The following is an 18,850-nucleotide window of genomic DNA, read 5'->3' as shown; positions in this document are numbered from 1 at the left end:
CATATGTATGCATGTATTGGTGTGTAAGACTATTAAAAAGACATGCAAAATACATAAGTAGATTCAATAAGAAAATGTGTTGTATGTGTTTGCTGGTTGCCAAGATTGCCAAAGGATTCGTTGCAAAGTGGGTCAAACTGACATTTATTGTGACCTGATGTTATTTCTATTTCTAAACCAAGTTAATGCAATGTTTTGAGGTATTCGTTGATTTGTCCGTCTCAAACATTCCGTGATTTTTTGATAAAATCACAAAATTGATAAGATGATTAAAATATCAAATTAAGGTTCAGCTTTGTTAACCAAAACATTTCTGCTATTCCTTAAACAGCTGTAAAATTATTTTAAAAGTTGCATGTACTACAAAATCACAAATGACCCACTGGCAATCAGTCATGCGGTTTTTTATTGCTTTTTCATCATGATTATAGCTGTAGTTGCAGCTACGCGCTTTGCGTGCAAAGAGGGCGCGTGCATGACTCATCAAAAAAACTTGAAGGCTTATAAAACGAGCGTCGCGCGAACTTCTGTCCACTTCGCTTCTGGACTTCATGAGCAGCTATCTTACTGTCTGAAACAAACAGCCTTCACTACCCACTTTATTCTACACGAGTAAGTAACTTTATTCACTCTTAAGTACGTATGGTCGTGCATTATGTCGGATGTGTTGCAAATATTGCGCTGCTGTATAACAAATGGTTGATGGCGTCGATGCCCTCAACAATGTGTCTGAAGAAGATATTCATAGAGCTTAATCCTGCATTACATAATGTGCATCTGTTTAACTCGATCTGCTCGAATCCACTCAACGCATGCATAGCCAGACTGAATGAAGGATTGGGTTTAAAACTGCAATGTGTACATATCTCAACGGTTTTGCACGATCATATTGAAGTAGGCTACATTATTGTCGGTGCATGAATGAAAGCGTTATGTAATTGCTGTCGCATTCAGATAAAGACAGGGCAATCTGGTAAACAAAGTAGGTCGGAGTAACTAGCGTGCAAATCTGCCTTTACAATCGCTCTGCAATCCATTCCCCGATCACTTCCTTTTAGCCAGTTTCATGTTCATGTGTTCCTCAGTTCCTGTCTTAACTGGTTTCCTGTTTAACTCTGTTTATGTATTTATTTCTTTTTTGCAGTGGCTCCCTACACACTCACGTACTTTCCAGTCAAAGGTTAGTATGAAAGGCTGACTCTGTAATCTTGTCACATGATGTGTGTAACTCCTCAGAAAAGTCTGGAACGTTTTTCGTGAAGTGGTTCAGTTCAAGCAGTATTATGTAATAGGTCTGCAAACAAAAGAAGTGCAAGTTGCATGCAATATAAGCCATTTTTTCAGAACGTTAATGGATGTTCTGAGAACATTCCTTGTTTGCTGTGTTAGTATTTACAATTATATCTACATTACATCAGTTATATTAGTAAAGCGATGCACAATACCCTCTCTGTTCGGAGAATAAAAAGTTGAATATTCTTCGCTCCGCTGCTAATTTTTGGCAGCCTGCATGTTCTCCCATGCCAGCCAGCTTTGGGCTGTCCAATCAAACTGTGACATTTTGTCTGAAGGCATTTGCTCTAGATTGGGAGAAATGGCAGTTAACTTTAGCCGACACAGTGTGGAAAAAGATGAAAATCCTTTGTTGGCTGTAACTTGAGTGTATGTAGACTTGAGTGTCATTGTGTCCAATGTCTTTGCATGTGATCATCAAACACTAGAGGATTATTAGAGGACCGTAGATAACTGTTAACCCTGTGTCATGTGCATCTCGCAGGCAGATGTGGTGCTTTGAAGATGATTCTGGCGGACAATGGGCAGCAGCTGAAGGAGAATTTGGTGTCCATAGAGGAGTGGATGAAGGGTGATATGAAAGGCAGCTGTGTAAGTTCGAGAACTAATTTCTTGATTTTTAAATAAATGTAAATCTATGCATGGTTTAATATAGTTTAAATCCTTTTCCTTAACATACTACGTGATTTGTTTCAGCTCTTTGGACAGTTGCCTAAATTTGAAGATGGTGACCTGGTCCTGTATCAGTCCAATGCCATGTTAAGGCATGTGGGTCGCAAGCATGGTAACAATCACTGTTTTAATGCATTAGAATCAAGCATACTTAAGTTTGTTTTATAATGACTGCCTGCTTCATGAAATCAGTCCCAGTTTATGTTAAAAATGGAGCTAAAAATCTTTTCCAAAATGTTTTTTAAAAATAAAATCTAAAGTTAAATAAAATGTATACTAAAATTATTTTTTATTAAAAAAAGAAAAAAAACTATGCCGTTTAATTTAAATTTGAAAAATTTATTTCGGAGATAATAACCGCCTTGCTCAATTAAATGCAATGTCATGTGGCAGCAGTTTAGCATACTATTGTTTAAAATCTTACTTGTTGCATATTAATGCATGCTTGCTTTTTAAAATAAGCAGTCTACAGTATATACTGAAGTGTCAATCTTTTCTTTTTCACATTCAGGTGCATATGGAAAAAATGACTGTGAGGCTTCTCTTATTGACATGATGAATGATGCAGTTGAAGATCTTCGCCTAAAATACATTAAGCTGATCTACCAGGAATATGTAAGTACTGGTGTGACCGTAAATCTGCTCAAAGTCAGATAATTAAATGATTACTATATGTAAATTTTATGACCCCCCCCCCCCCCCATTCCTTTTTGTTAAAATTTTAACCATTTATTTTTTTTGTGACTTATTACCCAAGACATTGATATTGTTATATTTTTGTGTCCCCATCTGTAGGACACCGGTAAGGAAGCATACTGCAAAGATCTGCCCAAACACCTCAAACCATTTGAATCTATCCTGTCCAAAAACAAATCTGGATTCCTAGTTGGTGATCAGGTGAGAAATCCAGCACAAACACCAGAAGAGCAGCGGATGTAATCTAGTACATGCTTAATTCTGACTGCCACCCTTGTTTCAAATCTCTTCACAGATCTCATTTGCTGACTACAACCTGTTCGACCTTCTGCTGAATCATAAAGTCCTTTGCTCTTCCTCTCTGGACTCCTTCCCAGCTCTCAAGAGCTATGTGGATAAGATTGCTGCTCGTCCCAAAATCAAAGCCCTCCTGGAGTGTGAAAACTTCAAGAAGCTTCCCATCAATGGCAATGGCAAGCAGTAATTCAGTAGAACGTTCTCAAACAATGGCACTTGCTGTTAAAAGGCCTTAACTGGTGCTCTGTGATTAGCAAAACATCTTATGTCTTTGTATGAATATCTATTTTCTGTGTAACTGTTTTTTGATAGTATTTACTAACTGAAATCCTTGTATCAATTATGAATAAAAAGTAAATTTTGTTTCAGTGCTGCTTTAAAGAACTACTCTATACCTATATATGAAGCATGTTTTAGATAGCACAAATTTAGTTTTTAATCATTTTAAAGTTAAATAATTTAGAAACTTTCCAAAAATGGCTTGTGACTCTATGCTGTGTATATTTACATTGTCATTTAGCAGACGCTTTTATCAAAAGAAACTTTCAAATGGAAGCAATCAAAAACGACAAAAGAACAATGATGTATATATATACCGTAAGTGCTATAAAAAGTCTCAGTTAGCTTAATGCACTACAGATAGCAAAGTTTTTTTTATATATATATATATATTAATAATAGAATAGAGCAAACTAGTGTAAGAGGTCATTCCACCAGGAGGGAACATTTAATTTAAAAGTCCGTAAAAGTGACTTTGTGCTGCTTTGGGATCGCACAATCAAGCGACGTTCACTTTCAGAATGCAAGCTTCTAGAGGGCACATAAGTCAGAAGTAATGAATTTAGGTAAATGGGTGCAAAGCCAGTGGTTAGTGAACAAATATATTATACTTCTAAAAAAAAAAAAGTATATAAAAAAGCTGTAGATTAAGTGATGAGCATTTGTTATTCAGAGTCTGAGTAGTTTAAAAGGAATGAATGAATATAATAAAACGTATAAGTGATAAAATACAATATATTTGCTACAATGTATATTTTTTTTAGCAGGTGTGTGTGTGTGTGTGTGTGTGTGAAAAATGATGGCAATGAATTTGAATATAAATACAAAAATGATTTGCACTCACAAAATAGATAAAGTATACAATCTAAATTATATTGCAAATATAATTTTGTGTTTGTTTTAATACAAATAATGGGGGGAATAAATATAATGAAATAAAAATAAATAAATGAAAAGAAAAAAGCAACTTGAATTAATTTAAATATAATTGAAACTAATAATATGTGCATACATACACATAGTATAATTACTATAAATGTTTGTGAGTGTGTATTAATAAATGTAAAATATTATATTTATTTATAGATTAGATTAAAGTGTTTAATAATATTGTACGTTTGTTTTCACTGTTATTTCCTACATTTTTGCAGTTAACCCATGTTCCCTATCATAGGTCACTTCGATGCTGCGGTGACGTCACCACGTATGGGAACACCTCCGGTGTGACGAATGTCTGAAGCCCTATACCATCCCGCCAATCCTATTGGCCAAATGGCGCATAGCACCACCCTACGCATGCGCACGCATGATATACCTGGGTGCAGCGCGCCATTTCGCTCAGATTTCATTCCTTCAGGAATAGCGAATCTTCTGTGCCCTATCATCTCGCGTTCTCCAGCGATTTTCTTCGAGCAGTGTTTAACTCCTCTTTCGCGGACGCGATGAGTCAACGAAAGGTAAGAGCCGTATATGGGTTTATCACAGGGAGGCACTCATGAGAGATTCGTTTGCAGCCTCTCTCATGTTCTCTCTGTGATAGCCTACGGCTATGGTAAAATAAGAAAAGTATCCGCGCTCTGGAGTCTATTTCTTCAGTCGCCTCGCGTCTAACCCCCACCGTTCGCTTCTGCGGTCGCCGAGGCCCCGCACGAGGTGTTGGTTAGGGGCGATATGTGCGGCTTGACTATGAATACAGTGATGCACTGGAGTTTCCACTTGCTCGCTCTCCCCTACTCGAGCGCGTTGATCAGAGCAGTTTTGCTTTATACTATGTTGTCTAACCGCAGCTTCTACTCAGAGTAGGCTCTGACCTGCATAAGCGGTTCTCTCCCTCCGAGCGGACAGGAGAAACGCGCTTCCCCTTCCTCAGTGTGCTACATGGCGGACTGCTATTATATAGCGATGCCGTTTGACTACCTCTCTAGCCGAACGGATCGCGCCAAACTCCGCCGCGACCTAGTCTCGTCTAGACGTATCGAGTCGTGTCTATTTCGGCAAATTTTATTCTCTTATTAAGACGGTTCTTTACGAGAAGCCTCTCGTTCTTTCCCCACACTCTAACATTGACCGTCTCGCAGCACAAGCACTTCGAGCGTCACTGAACTGAGCTGTTATTTGAGCGCCCCTCAGACACTGCACAATTCAGTCTTCAGAGTTTGAGGGACGGCACAAGAGACTGGCGAATTTGGCCAGTTTATGACGGCTCACACAGCTGCCGCGTTCTCGCTAGCGGCGTGGCCCTATGTTTATCTTGTTGGATTAAATCCTGCCGTGGACACGCTTCAGGATTATACACAACGAAACACAGCGAGTTTGACGCATGCATTTCCTTCTATGTTTGCCGGGGTCTGTGCCCTCCACTGAAGAGTGCTGTTGGACTGCTAATGCACATCCAACCCTCTCACTGCAGCCCCCACGCTCTAACATTGACTGTCTCGCAGCACATGCACTTCGAGCGTCACTGAACTGAGCTGTTATTTGAGCGCCCCCTCAGACACTCTGCACTATTCAGCCTTCAGAGTCTGAGGGACGCCACAAGAGGCTGGCAAATATGGCCAGTTTATGACGGCTCACACAGCTGCCGCGTTCTCGCTTGCGGCGTGGCCTAATGTTTTCTTGTTGGATTAAATCCTGCCGTGAACACGCTTCAGGATTATATACAACGAAACGCAGCGAGTTTGACGCATGCGCTTTGCTTCATGTTTGCCAGGGTCTGTGCCCTCCACTAGAGAGTGCTGTTGGACTGCTAATGCACATCCAACCCTTTCACTGCAGTCCCCACGCTCTAACATTGACTGTCTCGCAGCTAAGGCACCTCGAGCATCATTGGATTGAGCTATCATTTGAGCGCCCCCTCAGACACTCTGCACAATCCAGCCTTCAGAGTCTGAGGGACGCCACGAGAGACTGGCGAATATGGCCAGTTATGACGGCTCACACAGCTGCCGCGTTCTCGTCAGCGGCGTGGCCTAATGTTATCTTGTTGGATTAAATCCTGCCGTGAACACGCTTCAGGATTATACACAACGAAACGCGGCGAGTTTGACGCTTGCGCTTTCCTTCTATGTTTGCCAGGGTCTGTGCCCTCCACTAGAGAGTGCTGTTGGACTGCTAATGCACATCCAACCCTCTCACTGCAGTCCCCACGCTCTAACATTGACTGTCTCGCAGCAAAGCCACCTCGAGCATCATTGGATTGAGCTATCATTTGAGCGCCCCCTCAGACACTCTGCACAATCCAGCCTTCAGAGTTTGAGGGACGGCACAAAAGGCTGGCAGAGATGGCCAGTTTATGACTGCTCATACAGCCGCCACGTTCTCGCAATGGCGACGTGGCCCGATTTTTATCTTGGTGAATTTAATCCTGCCGTGGATACGCTTCAGGATTATACACAACGAAACGCAGCAAGTTTACGCATGCGCTTTACTTCATGTTCGCCAGGGACTGTGCCCTCCACTAGAGAGTGCTGTTGGACCGCTAATGCGCATCCAACACTCTCACTGCAGTCCCTACGCTCTAACATTGACTGTCTCGCAGCAAACAGCGCTTCGAGCAGCATTGGATCGGGCTGTGACGCCAGGCGTAATAATAAATAATAATCCCTCAGACACTGCGCAATCCAGCTTTCAGATCTTGAGGGGCGATTCAAGGGTCTTGCACAGACGACCCGTTTATGACGGCTCGCACAGCCGCCGTTTTAGTTAGCGGCAGAGCCTGATGTTCAATTTGTTGGTCTAATTCCTGCCGTGGACACGTTCAGGAATATACACAACGGGACGCAATAGCTCTTATGCATACACTTCCCCTGTGCACGAATGCCGCAGGCTTTTCCGTGCACGGACATTATGTGTATGACAGCGTTGCAGAAAGCGGAAATTTGAGACTGCTAGTATCGTTTTGGGTCGCGTGGAACGCTTGCCCGGCATTTCTCAATGGGTGTTACGCACAATTGTCACGGATACACCAATTCGTTTTTTAGAGGCCCGCCTCTTTCCGCTGAATTCTTTCCACGGTGGTAGACTGATGGTAATAGCAGTGTTGTGACAGGAGATGTCAACTCTGCTGAGCAAAGGGGCTATAGAAGTCGTAGACCCCGTACTTCTCAATGCATGGATGTAGCTCTGGCCCCGTTGCGGCTCCAGGGCGTCCGTCTGTTAACCACTTGGATTCCACAGCGGCATTCCCCGTAATTTGTCTGGGGTTACTTCACATGCGCCCTTTTCAGTGGAAAAGTGGGCGGTAAGACGAAATATTTCACCCCGTTGTCTTCCGCATCCGACGATTTCGGTGACACGGAGTTGTGTGATGTCATTAAAGCTATGGATGCCAACCGAGTTTCTCCTACCGGGGTTCGGCTGGGGATTTGAGCTTTCCCAGAGACCGTCACGACGGATGCGTCTTTGACCGGTTGGGGAGCTGTTTGTCAAGGGCTACCAGCCCATGGAGTGTGGACAGCTGCACAACGCAGTTGGTATATAACCGGTTGGAATTACTGGCAGTTTTCTGGCTCTCCAGTAATTCGCGAATCTGCTGATCGGCCGTCTTGTGCTGCTCAGATCAGACAGCACAGCGTTTGTCTCATACCTGAATCATTAGGAAGGATTACGCTCTCGCCCCCTGTGCAGGCTGGCGAGACATGTTCTTCTCTGGTCTCTGAGAAAATTTCTGTCGATCCGAGATGTTCATGTCCCCGGACGTTTGAACTTCGGAGCAGATATGCTATCCAGACGGGCTCTGGAACAGGGAGAATGGAGATTACACCTCCAGACGGTGAATCTTTTATGGCGGATATTCGGCAAGCGAAAGTGGATTTATTCGCGTCAAACATGACTACGCATTGCCCGCTATGGTTCTCCCTATGCCCCCATCGCCCCTGGGCGTGGATGCATTAGCTCACAGCTGGCCCACGACCAGTCTGTATGCTTTTCCTCCGATTCGTTTGATCCCAGCGGTATTATGCAGAATACGGTGGGATAGAGTGGATCAGCTGCTGCTGGTGGCTCCGCGATGGCACACGCAGCCGTGGTTTGCGGATCTGATCAGTCTGCTAGCGGGCTCTCCTTGGAGATTCCCCTCAGACAGGATTTATTATCACAAGCACAGGGGCTGATTTGGCACCCGAGGCCGGATCTGTGGAAACTGTGGGCGTGGCCATTGAGCGGAGTGCATTAGTATGTCCCAGTCTTTCTGTTGAAACCACTGAGACTATATTGAATTCTAGAGCAGCTTCTACGAGACGCTTATATGCTTTCAAGTGGAGACTGATTACAGCCTGGTGTGGCAATCGTAATGTGGATCCAGTTTACTGCCCAGTGGCTTCAGTGCTGGAGTTCCTCCAGGATTGTTTTTCGGATGACATAACACCAGCCACTTTTAGGTTTACGTGGCAGCCATTTCAGCTTACCACGAATACATAGGCGGTGCCTCTATGAGGTGTCATCCACTAGTTTCTCGTTTCGTACAGCGTGCGCGACGGCTGAGGCCTTTCCGCCCTGTGCGAGTTCCTTCATGGGGTTTATCCATTGTGTTGCTAGGTTTATCAGGGCATCCGTTTGAGCCCTTGGAGACCGTATCGGATAAATTCTTGACACTGAAGACACTTCTTCTCATGGCTTTATCCTCCCTCAAGAGAGTTGGGGATTTACAGGCTCTTTCTGTTTCATCCTCATGCATGGAATTTGCACCGGGCTCTGTGAAGGTGCTGCTGCGGCCCAGGCCTAACTATGTTCCTAAGGTCGCATCTAACCTCTTTCGCTTTCAGCAAGTGTTCCTGGAAGCTTTTTCACCTGCTGAGGCTGGATCAGAAGATCTAAGTCTTTGCCCTGTGAGAGCTTTAAAGACTTATGTGGATCGTACAGCCCCTTGGCGTGAATCTGACCAGCTGTTTGTCTGTCTTGGACATAAAAGTAAGGGCCATGCGGTTCCAAAACAGCGCATGTCCCATTGGCTGGTGGAGGCAATTTCTTTGGCCTATGAGGCGCGCGGACTCGCTTCGCCCTTAGAAATTAAGGCTCATTCCACTTGAGCTGTGGCTTCTTCTCAAGCTTTTCTCAGTGGATCTTCTATGAATGATATCTGTGCTGCGGCAGGATGGTCCTCACCGAGCACTTTTATCAAGTCCTACAGTCTGGATGTGAGGATGGCTCCTGGCTCCCGGGTTCTCTCCGCTTGAGCAGATGCTTCCTCGGATCTCAGTTATCAGGTACGTCAGGCGTTTTGGTATATCGTTCCCATACGTGGTGACGTCACCGCAGCATCGAAGTGACCTATGATAGGGAACATCTCGGTTACGTATGTAACCTTGGTTCCCTGAATAGGGAACGAGATGCTGCGGTTCTGGCCGTTCCGTACCTTGATAACTTCTTCATCTTCAGTCATGAAATCTGAGCGAAATGGCGCGCTGCACCCAGGTATATCATGCGTGCGCATGCGTAGGGTGGTGCTATGCGCCATTTGGCCAATAGGATTGGCGGGATGGTATAGGGCTTCAGACATTCGTCACACCGGAGGTGTTCCCATACGTGGTGACGTCACCGCAGCATCTCGTTCCCTATTCAGGGAACCAAGGTTACATACGTAACCGAGATGTTTTCTGCCTAGTGCTGTCCTGTTTCTGTTCTACTCGACTTTGACAGGCTTTTATTTTGAAAGCGTTCAGGATCAAACGTGTCTCTGCCTTCACGCGTCTGTCAGCCCAGAGTCAGTTCTCCATCTGCACGGCTAGCCAGGTGTAGTTTCCATAATGTCTTCTGTGGAAGAACTGTCCAACTCCGTGACGGAGTATTTGGAGGAAGACGTAGTAGAAGAGGTGAACACTGTAGAGGAGGCGGAGATGGAAAATGAGGAGCCTGTTAGAGGAGGTTATATCTTCTACCGGTGAGTTTAGCAGCTAGCTTAGCATGATAACTGAATGAGTGTGTGTGCGGCTAATCGCTTCAGTAAGAGATGGTTTTTAATACCCTCCTTATTATGTGGGATATCAGCTTTTAATAACGTTTTAGATTAAATGTGGCTCGTACATTTAGGTAATCCACTTCCGTTTGCATGCAGCTGTATTAGTTTGGTTTATGAGTGATTCACATTAACTGAATCAGGAGCGTATTCAAGATGTGAATTCAGAATATCTTAAAAAGTAAGTTTAAGTTAATTGGGTAATCCTTGTTTAACACTTTATAATCACTACAAATGTGTTTTGATGTTAGCTCAGTGATTCACTTGAGTTGAATCAATTCGTCAAAATGATTCATATGAACTGAATCGGGAGAATTGAACAGGATGTAAACAATCTGTGTAATCCAGACAGAGCAGTGCTAAACTAGTCTTTTCATCACAGTTTAACACTAGATTAGATTCTTCATATGAATTAAATCTCTTGTTTGAATACTGGAAATTTGGCTTCATTAATTCTAAAGAGGTTAATTTAATGAAGTCTTTGTGATGTGCCTGTTCTGTCATTTAATGTGCTTGTTTTTCTGTTTTAGGGAAAGAAAAGAGTGGGCCGATCTAGAACCCATTCCTCAAGATGATGGACCAAACCCCGTCGTGAAAATAGCTTATTCAGAGAAATGTATGGCTTTTTTATTCAGTAAAGCTTGAACCTACTACAGTTCTTTTTTTTAGTATCACACATTATCATTATCTCAGACCAATGATTTCTCAGTTCTTTCATGTCTCTCGTATCACTCCACACTCTTTTATCCTCCACAACTCATATATCCATTGCCCTGTTTAATGCTCATTTAAGTTATAATGCAGGTAACGGGATAATGTGCAGTCATGATCACAAAATAAATCAACTCAGTGCGAATCAAGACCCAATCATGTTGTCATGGTTTGTTTTACTCTCTGTTAAGACAAACATGTTGAACTCTTTTCCTCTGCAGTCACAGACGTGTTTGACATGTTCAGAGCGCTCCTGAAGAACGATGAGAAGAGTGAGCGAGCGTTTGCTTTGACCGCTGAAGCCATCGAACTCAATGCTGCAAATTACACAGTATGGTGAGATAATGGATATTTAAATTCTCATATAAATGTGAATATGTTTGGTCCTGATGCATTTTTAATGGCAAACATAATGCACACCCATTCAAAAGTTTGGGTTTGGCAAGATTATTTAAATATTTGATGCTTAACAAGGCTGCATCTATTTGATCAAAAATACAGTTGTTATTGTGAAATATTATTACAGTTCAAAATAACGGTTTTCTGTTTTAATACATTTTAAGAAGTGATTTATTCCTGATGCAAAGCTGATTTTTCAGCATCATTACTCCAGTCTTCAGTGTCACACAATCCTTCAGAAATCATTCTAATATGCTGATTTGATGCTTATTTATTATCTTTTTTGTGTTCTTTGATGAATAGAAAGTAAAAAAAAACAGCATTTATTCTGAAATAGAAAACGTTGTAACGTTATAAATGCCTTTACTGTCACCTTTGATCAGCTTTAATGCAACCTATTAATTTCTTTCCAGAACAATCATTTGAGTGCAAGTCTTCTGGTTGCTTTGGTTTGCAAAAAGTTACAAATTCAGTTCAAGTCACTTGCATCCTCCATGAAAGCGTGATGTTTGATGTCTGTAGGCACTACAGGAGAGTTTTACTGCAGGCTCTAGATAAAGATCTGAGAGAAGAGATGAAGTACATCACAGACATCATTGAGGATCAGCCCAAAAACTACCAAGTCTGGTAAGTCTACCTCAACCCCCCCTACACACACATGAAAATTTAAGAATAAAAACTGATTCAAAATATTAATAAAAAAACTATAAATGTATCTCAGTGATACTAAAAGCCATTTTCTAAGTACATACAAATCAAGCCTTGTTATTTATTACTGCTTATTAAGCAATTTGTGCAAATCTTTAGGCATCACAGGCGGATGGTGGTGGAGTGGCTGAAGGACCCGTCTGAAGAGCTGCGGTTTGTGGCAGAAATTCTTAGTCAGGATGCCAAGAACTACCACGCGTGGCAGCACAGACAGTGGGTCATGCAGGTACAGATCCAGATCCAGATCCAGTGTGGTGTGGAACTGTTTGGTGATCTGCACGTGTGTTCATGGTCGGTCTCTGTGTGTCCCAGGAGTATAAACTGTGGGATGGAGAGCTGGAGTATGTGGAGGAACTATTAGAGGAGGACGTGAGGAATAACTCTGCCTGGAATCAGAGACACTTTGTCATTAGTCACACCAGTGGATACTCCGACTCGGCCATCCTCGAAAGAGAAGTGCAGTGAGTCTCATTCATTACCAAATCAGAGCCTTTTTGCTCTAAAAAGCTTTGCAAATATATAAATGATCACATGAAGTTCTAAAACAAATTGGCCTTGAATACATTTTTTTTTTTTTGGTTATTCTTTGTTTTTAATTCTTTTAAGTCACATTTCTCAGGCTTTTAAAGTTTTGGTTCATGCATTTGTGATTATTCAGTAACTGCATCTGAAGATTTACAATAATAAAAAGTTGTTGAGACTTTTTATCACACAGTTCAGATTTCTCTCACAATTCTGAGAACAAAAAGTCTTAATCGCAAGATAGAAAATGAGAAAATGAGTCACTTTTTCTCCCTCACAATTCTAAGTTTACTTCTCATAATTCTGACTTTACATCTCGCATTTCTATATATTTTTTTTTTATCATGGAAAAAATAAATAAAGGTAATTGCAACATTTCAGACTTTTTTTTTTTCCTTGCGGTTGCATATTTCTATTGTACAATTCAAGACTTTTTTCTCAGAACTGCAAGTTTTTGTTGTGCAATTCTGAATTTATATTGATTAATTTAAAGAAAAAGATTCAGAATTGTGAGTAAAAAAGATTGTTTAAATTGTGAGATATAAAAAATAATTTTTAGATGAATATTGCAATTACTTTTCTTTTTTAATTTATGGAAGCAGGCTTTAATAATAGTTCCTAGTTCTATAACAGTGCCTTTCATTAACATGAATAAAAATTGACAATATAAAATGCTTAACATATTACTAGAGAGTCACAGTGCTGCTCGTTCCACCTGCTTCTAAAGAAACCGTTTCTGTAGAATTTACATATTAAGGTTATTACTTGTTACTGAGAAGCAAATATGGCCAATTAAAACCATTCAGTGCCTTTCTTTCCCTTTCTCTCTTTAGGTACACCCTGAAACAAATAAAGAAAGCTCCTCACAATGAGAGCGCTTGGAACTATTTAAATGGGTGGGTGTTGCACACAGATATAAACGTCCTGTAAAGTCAACCAATTTTCTGTGGATTGTACTTTTAAACATACGACCAGCAGATGGCAGATCCTCACCACAGAACACACAAACACAGTTTTCAATGAAGAGCCTGACTGAATGTTTATGACTATAAACTGACAAAAACATGGATCATTACCAGTGTTTGCCAAGGCAAGCCTCACCATTATTATTATTACCCATGCTTGGAAATAAATGCATATTTAATAAAGAAATGATAGGAAAAATATGTATAATATTTGCATGAATTTAAACATTGCGTCTATGTTGTGATTTGTCTCAAAGCATCTGTTCTGTGACTCAGGATCCTGCAGGATGGTGGGCTGTCCTCGTATCCTGGCCTGCTGGAACAGGTGACAGAGCTTCAGGACACATGCAGTTCTCCTTATCTCACCGCCTTCCTGATCGACCTCTATGAAGATGCTCTGGAGACCAACCGCTCCAGCTACGACCAGCAAGAGACGCTCGACAAGGCTTTGGAGGTGAGCTGGGACTGAGTTTGCACATAGAAAAAACAGTAGCCATGTTTTCAGAGTAAGATACATATTAAAGAAATAATTCGGCCAAAAAGGATGAGTTTATTTCTTCATGGGAACACATTTGGATAAATGTAGCATTACATCACTTGCTCAGCAATGGATCCTCTGCAGTGAATGGGTGCCATCAGAATGAGAGTCCAAACAGCTGCTAAAACATCACAATAATCCACAAGCAATCTTGTTTTTAAGAAACCAATCCATCAAGACGTTTTTAACTTGCACCTTTGCATTGGCCTAAAATGTAAGTCCTTTATCCAAGAAATTGCGTCCTCCAGTGAAAATAGGAAATAGAAATAGGCACGGTTTATGAGTTTACTAGTGAAAAATGTCCATAATACAGTAGTTCTAAAGAAATATGTGGGCGCATTTTGATGTGAGAGGACAAAAGGGGATGGTTTTTTCACTGGAGGACACATTATTATGGATTATAGGCTTGTATTTATTATGACTGGAAGCAATGGCTTAGGTTAAAACATCTCAATGATGGATTTGTTTCCTACAAACGTGCAGCTTTTCACTTCACAAGATTGTGGGTTAATTGATAGACTGGAGTGGTGTGGATTATTGTGATGTTTTTATCAGCTGTTTGGACTCTCATTCTGACGGCACCCATTCACTGCAGAGGATCAATTGGTGAGCAAGTGATGGAATGCTACATTTCCACAAATCTGTTTCAATGAGGAATCAAACTCATCTCCGCCTTGGATTCCCTGAGGGTGAGCACATCTTCATTTTTGGGTGAACTGTTCCTGTAAATTATTATTATTATTATTTTTTTTTTCTGAAAAATACACAAATGTTTGAATATACCACTAATCAAAATTTCTAGGGGTGCTCCGATCACGATCGGCCGATCGTTAATGCGTATCTCGTCAGTAAAGCCGGTTTTCTAATCAGCGGTTAATTCCATCAGGTGCGTGATTTCACATAGAGCAGCTGTTACTACACAGAGCCGTTGTTAACTGAGAAGATGGGCCAATAAACGCTGAAAATTAACGTGATTTGCGCATCTTCTCTATTAACAACGGCTCTGTGTAGTAACAGCTTCTCTATGTCAAATCACGCACCTGATGCAATTAACCGCTGATTAGAAAACCGGCTTTACTGACGAGATGCGCATAACGATCGGCCGATCGTGATCGGAGCACCCCTAAAAATTTCCCAGATAAACTATGCGCCAGTACAGTCATAAGGCAGTTTTGTGTGATGTATGCATGATGTAAATGCATTATTTAAGAGTATGACCAAATACTGATATTGATTTGCATGCAAACAGTTTATGTTTTGTATGAATAACTGCTATAAATAGCTGCCTTTAAGGTAAATAACAGTATTTATTGTGGTTTAAACCATTAAATAATCATCAAAGCATTAATGAAGCAGAACTGATTTTGTCAAACTTCACAAAACTTACATAATGTGCCCATGTGCAACATTACTGTAAGAACTGAATAATAGATAACACTCTAGAAAGATAACGCTCAGAGTGTTTTTTTAATTTTTAAATCATAAATCTTTCATTAGCTCGTATCACATGTAAAGTGTTTCCATAAAGAATACTTTGTTTAATCCTTTGGTGTAGTGATTATGTTTCATCTCTTTTAGCATGTAGGTTCACTTACAGATATCTATATTTCATAGAATCTGATGAATATTTCACAGTTAGGTGGTTTGTAAAAAAAAAAAAATAGACATCATTCACAACCAGCTATTAAGGTAATTAGAGATTTTTGAAGTCTCTTTAGCTGAAAGCACTTATCTTTAAATATTAACTCAACACAACTTTCATAGATGTTAATTAATAATTGATCTGTGGTTCAGTACCAATAAACTAAATGAGTATCAAACATTACATGTCTGCCTCTGTACGTCACAGAGCTTGTCTCTTGTAAAGGAAGGAAAATCAGGACAGAGAAAGTATTATTCGTCTCTTGAGTATTTCTCCGTGACAGGCCTTGTGTTTTTCTCTGCAGATGTGCGGATGTTGTCTCTGTGTTGAGGTTAATAAGATTTCTTTGCTGTGGGTTTCTTATCCTGTGCCGCGATGATGATGATGTTGATGGAGTTCAGAATGATATTCTGTTTTGAAATTGAGGCCACGTGCATGTGTATGTTACAAAACCGGTTCAACCTTTCAGGTGCAGTCACACTCGCATGCATATGAGATGAGGAATATGAAAGCTTTCAGAGGAAAAGTTTCCATGGATATGAAATGAATAGTTTTGTGTTATCACAGCTTTTTTTTTTAATCATGTTATGTAATTCAAAACAAGTGTTGAAGCCTTCCTACTCTAATAAATATATAGTTATAGGTACGTATAAATTAATCTTTGTTGTTTTATTTTATGTGGAACCCATTTAGAGTTGTAGAATATTCCTGAGGTCATCTGCGGTGGATCCCTCACAACAGTAATAAATTCAGATTTTCTGTGGGTCTTAAAAGGTCTTAATTCGCCCCTTCCACAAACTATGGCTTTAAAACATATCTAATCAGAACAGTCTTAAATTCATAAAATCCTGGCATTAAATGTTGCAAACATTGCAAATAAACGATAAATAAAAGAAAAAAGCCTTCCTCAGTATGTTTTCCCATACGAATATCTGAACATCCTTAAAGACACAATAGGTAATGTTTCACCACTAGAGGACGCAGACTAGTGTGGCATCATGGGAGTTGTCGTCTTACTCCCCACAGCCGATTCAATCCTTCCTAAATCGGGCAGAAATCACGTTCATGGATGATGAGCTAATGATTTATTAACGTCGAAACGAAACGAGGCCCCTGAAGTGCTACTAATGTAACTCATTGACTGCTCCCTAGACAGTCATATTAAGAGACCAAGTTGGCTATTGTGTTTCCTTCTATTTATTCCTCAAATTTTCTTTTCTTGGTCTTAAAAGGTTCTTTAAAAAGTCTTAAGTTTATCTGGTTACCAGGTTCTTCTGTGCAACATCACACGGTTCTAGAATATTTGGAATGGTTTCTATAGTGGAACCCTTAGAACAGTTCTCGTGGGTTCTACAGTGGAAGCTTTACAATTTTCGAAAGGCTGTAGAGAGGATTCTGTTAGTTTCCCCATGCTTCTAGAGAATTCCTCAGCAGGTCGAGCTGGAGACTTTTCAGTAAGTCTGTGAAGTGCAGAATACTGATGAGCGTAAGCAGCAGATTTCCTTTCATTAGGTCTGAACTGGCTTTTACTGCTGCTTCGAGGGAGGGCACTCTTTACATGGGAAAATGTCCGACCTTCATTTAGACTTGCGCTCCCCTGTTGTTTTACACTGTCTGAAGTATGTACAGTGTTCGCTCAGTGTCGTGGTTCTCGTCACAACGTCCTGATATCTTTCCATTCCTCCCCCCGAATCATCTCTGCTGTCTCTATCGATGAAAAAGAGCCTTGGTTGTTCTCACACTTTCACACCTCTTTGTTTTTTTAGCTTTGTAAATTCCTGGCTGAGGAGAAGGACACCATTAGAAGGGAATACTGGAATTACGTGTCTCGTTCTCTCCAGAACACGTATGGCTCAGGCGAGCCTGTTTCCTCACCCCATCAGCCCGACATGGAGCCCAGTGACCCCTGAGGAGAAGCGCAGACCTGGACTCATGCTTGGAGCAAGAAGAAATTCTGAGACATGAAAGACTCTAAATCTTTTTATGAGTGCTATGGTTGTGCACGACTGTTTTAACAGCAGTGCTTGTAAGTCAAAGAACGGCTCAAAAGTCTAAGTAGCCATATGCTTAAACACACTGAGATTAGACTGTACAGTGAATGAAATGGACTGTGGGAGTTTGGCAGTTAGTCTTACCAGTCATTCTTATGTTTTAGACTACCATCTAAGTTTTCAGAGGTTAAAAGTGTCATTTATCAAAGCGAATACGTAACCGACATGCTTCAGGTGTGGTCAGAAACTTCTCTTGCCAAAGCATCTTCTGGTCTGAATTGCCAAACTCTGCTCAGACTGACGGTTCATGCTTTTTTGTATGTTCAGAAATAATAATGGTAAATGCTAAAGTTGATTGACTTTTATTTTCTTTGTCTTACATTTCCTAGTTGAAATAAGATCTGAAAGTAATGTTGCCTTAAGTACTTGATTTTATTTATTTATTTTTTTCGTCTGGTTTCAGTTTGAAATGTCACTTTTAGAAGATACTTAACAAACATTGTACTTCATCTTTTAGAAAAAGATTATGAACATACTTGGCTAAACAACAATTTACCTTTGTATGTACACGGTTAAGTTTGAGGTTTTATTTATATATATATATATATATATATATATATATATATATATACACACACACACACACACACACACACACACACACAAACACACACAATTTTATAAATTAATGCTTTTATTTAGTAAGGATGCAGTTATGTGGCAGTGGCAGTAATAATAATGTTACAAAAAAATTATGTATTTATATAAAGTTTATATTCTTTAGGGAATCCTGAAAAAAAAGTATCAGTTTCCACAAAAATAATAAGCAGCACATATTTCTTGAACAGCTAATCAGCATATTAGACTGATTTCTGAAGGATCATGTGACACTGAAGACTGAAGTAATGATGCTGAAAATTCCCTTTTAAAATATATTCAAATTTAATAGATAAATCATTTGTAACACAATTTGACAATATTAGTTATTACTGTGTTTTTAATCATGAATGCAGCGTTGGTGAACATAAACAGACGTATTTTACTGAAAGTGATTTTTTGACGTCTGAAGTCATTTGTTTTTACCAATAATAATTCATTTCTGGTGACAAAGGTCATGAACAACAATTTAAATTGCTGTGCAAATGCTCCTTAAAGCATTTAGCCTATATGATCGAGCCTATGTTT

General features: G+C 40.5%; 2 protein-coding genes across 2 annotated transcripts; both read left to right on the top strand.

Moving 5' to 3' along the window:
• The first annotated feature begins 438 nt into the window (after positions 1–438).
• gstp1.2 (glutathione S-transferase pi 1.2) lies at positions 439–3,326 on the top strand. The gene is made up of 7 exons (XM_052615522.1): positions 439–612; positions 1,145–1,180; positions 1,778–1,884; positions 1,990–2,077; positions 2,477–2,580; positions 2,761–2,862; positions 2,957–3,326. Coding segments are annotated over exons 1-7 (627 nt in total). The 5' UTR covers positions 439–611; the 3' UTR covers positions 3,146–3,326.
• Positions 3,327–9,847: 6,521 nt separating this feature from the next.
• LOC128027701 (protein farnesyltransferase/geranylgeranyltransferase type-1 subunit alpha) lies at positions 9,848–18,076 on the top strand. The gene is made up of 9 exons (XM_052615520.1): positions 9,848–10,114; positions 10,720–10,805; positions 11,122–11,236; positions 11,822–11,926; positions 12,107–12,233; positions 12,320–12,468; positions 13,363–13,425; positions 13,771–13,948; positions 17,441–18,076. Exons 1-9 carry the CDS (start codon positions 9,981–9,983, stop codon positions 17,582–17,584), a joined length of 1,101 nt encoding a protein of 366 aa, XP_052471480.1. The 5' UTR covers positions 9,848–9,980; the 3' UTR covers positions 17,585–18,076.
• The last annotated feature ends 774 nt before the right edge of the window (positions 18,077–18,850 follow it).

This window comes from Carassius gibelio, chromosome A14 (assembly GCF_023724105.1).
Source record: "Carassius gibelio isolate Cgi1373 ecotype wild population from Czech Republic chromosome A14, carGib1.2-hapl.c, whole genome shotgun sequence".
Lineage (NCBI taxonomy): Eukaryota > Metazoa > Chordata > Actinopteri > Cypriniformes > Cyprinidae > Carassius > Carassius gibelio.
This window is presented reverse-complemented; position numbering and strand designations above follow the sequence as displayed.

Excerpts from the sequence above, each read along its gene's own strand:
- LOC128027701 (XM_052615520.1), top strand. The coding sequence starts at position 9,981 with ATGTCTTCTGTGGAAGAACTGTCCAACTCCGTGACGGAGTATTTGGAG. Across the intron at positions 10,115-10,719 it reads GGAGGTTATATCTTCTACCG|GGAAAGAAAAGAGTGGGCCG; the intron begins GTGAGTTTAGCA and ends TTTCTGTTTTAG. Across the intron at positions 13,426-13,770 it reads GCTTGGAACTATTTAAATGG|GATCCTGCAGGATGGTGGGC; the intron begins GTGGGTGTTGCA and ends TCTGTGACTCAG.
- gstp1.2 (XM_052615522.1), top strand. Across the intron at positions 2,078-2,476 it reads GCATGTGGGTCGCAAGCATG|GTGCATATGGAAAAAATGAC; the intron begins GTAACAATCACT and ends TTTCACATTCAG. Across the intron at positions 2,863-2,956 it reads GATTCCTAGTTGGTGATCAG|ATCTCATTTGCTGACTACAA; the intron begins GTGAGAAATCCA and ends ATCTCTTCACAG.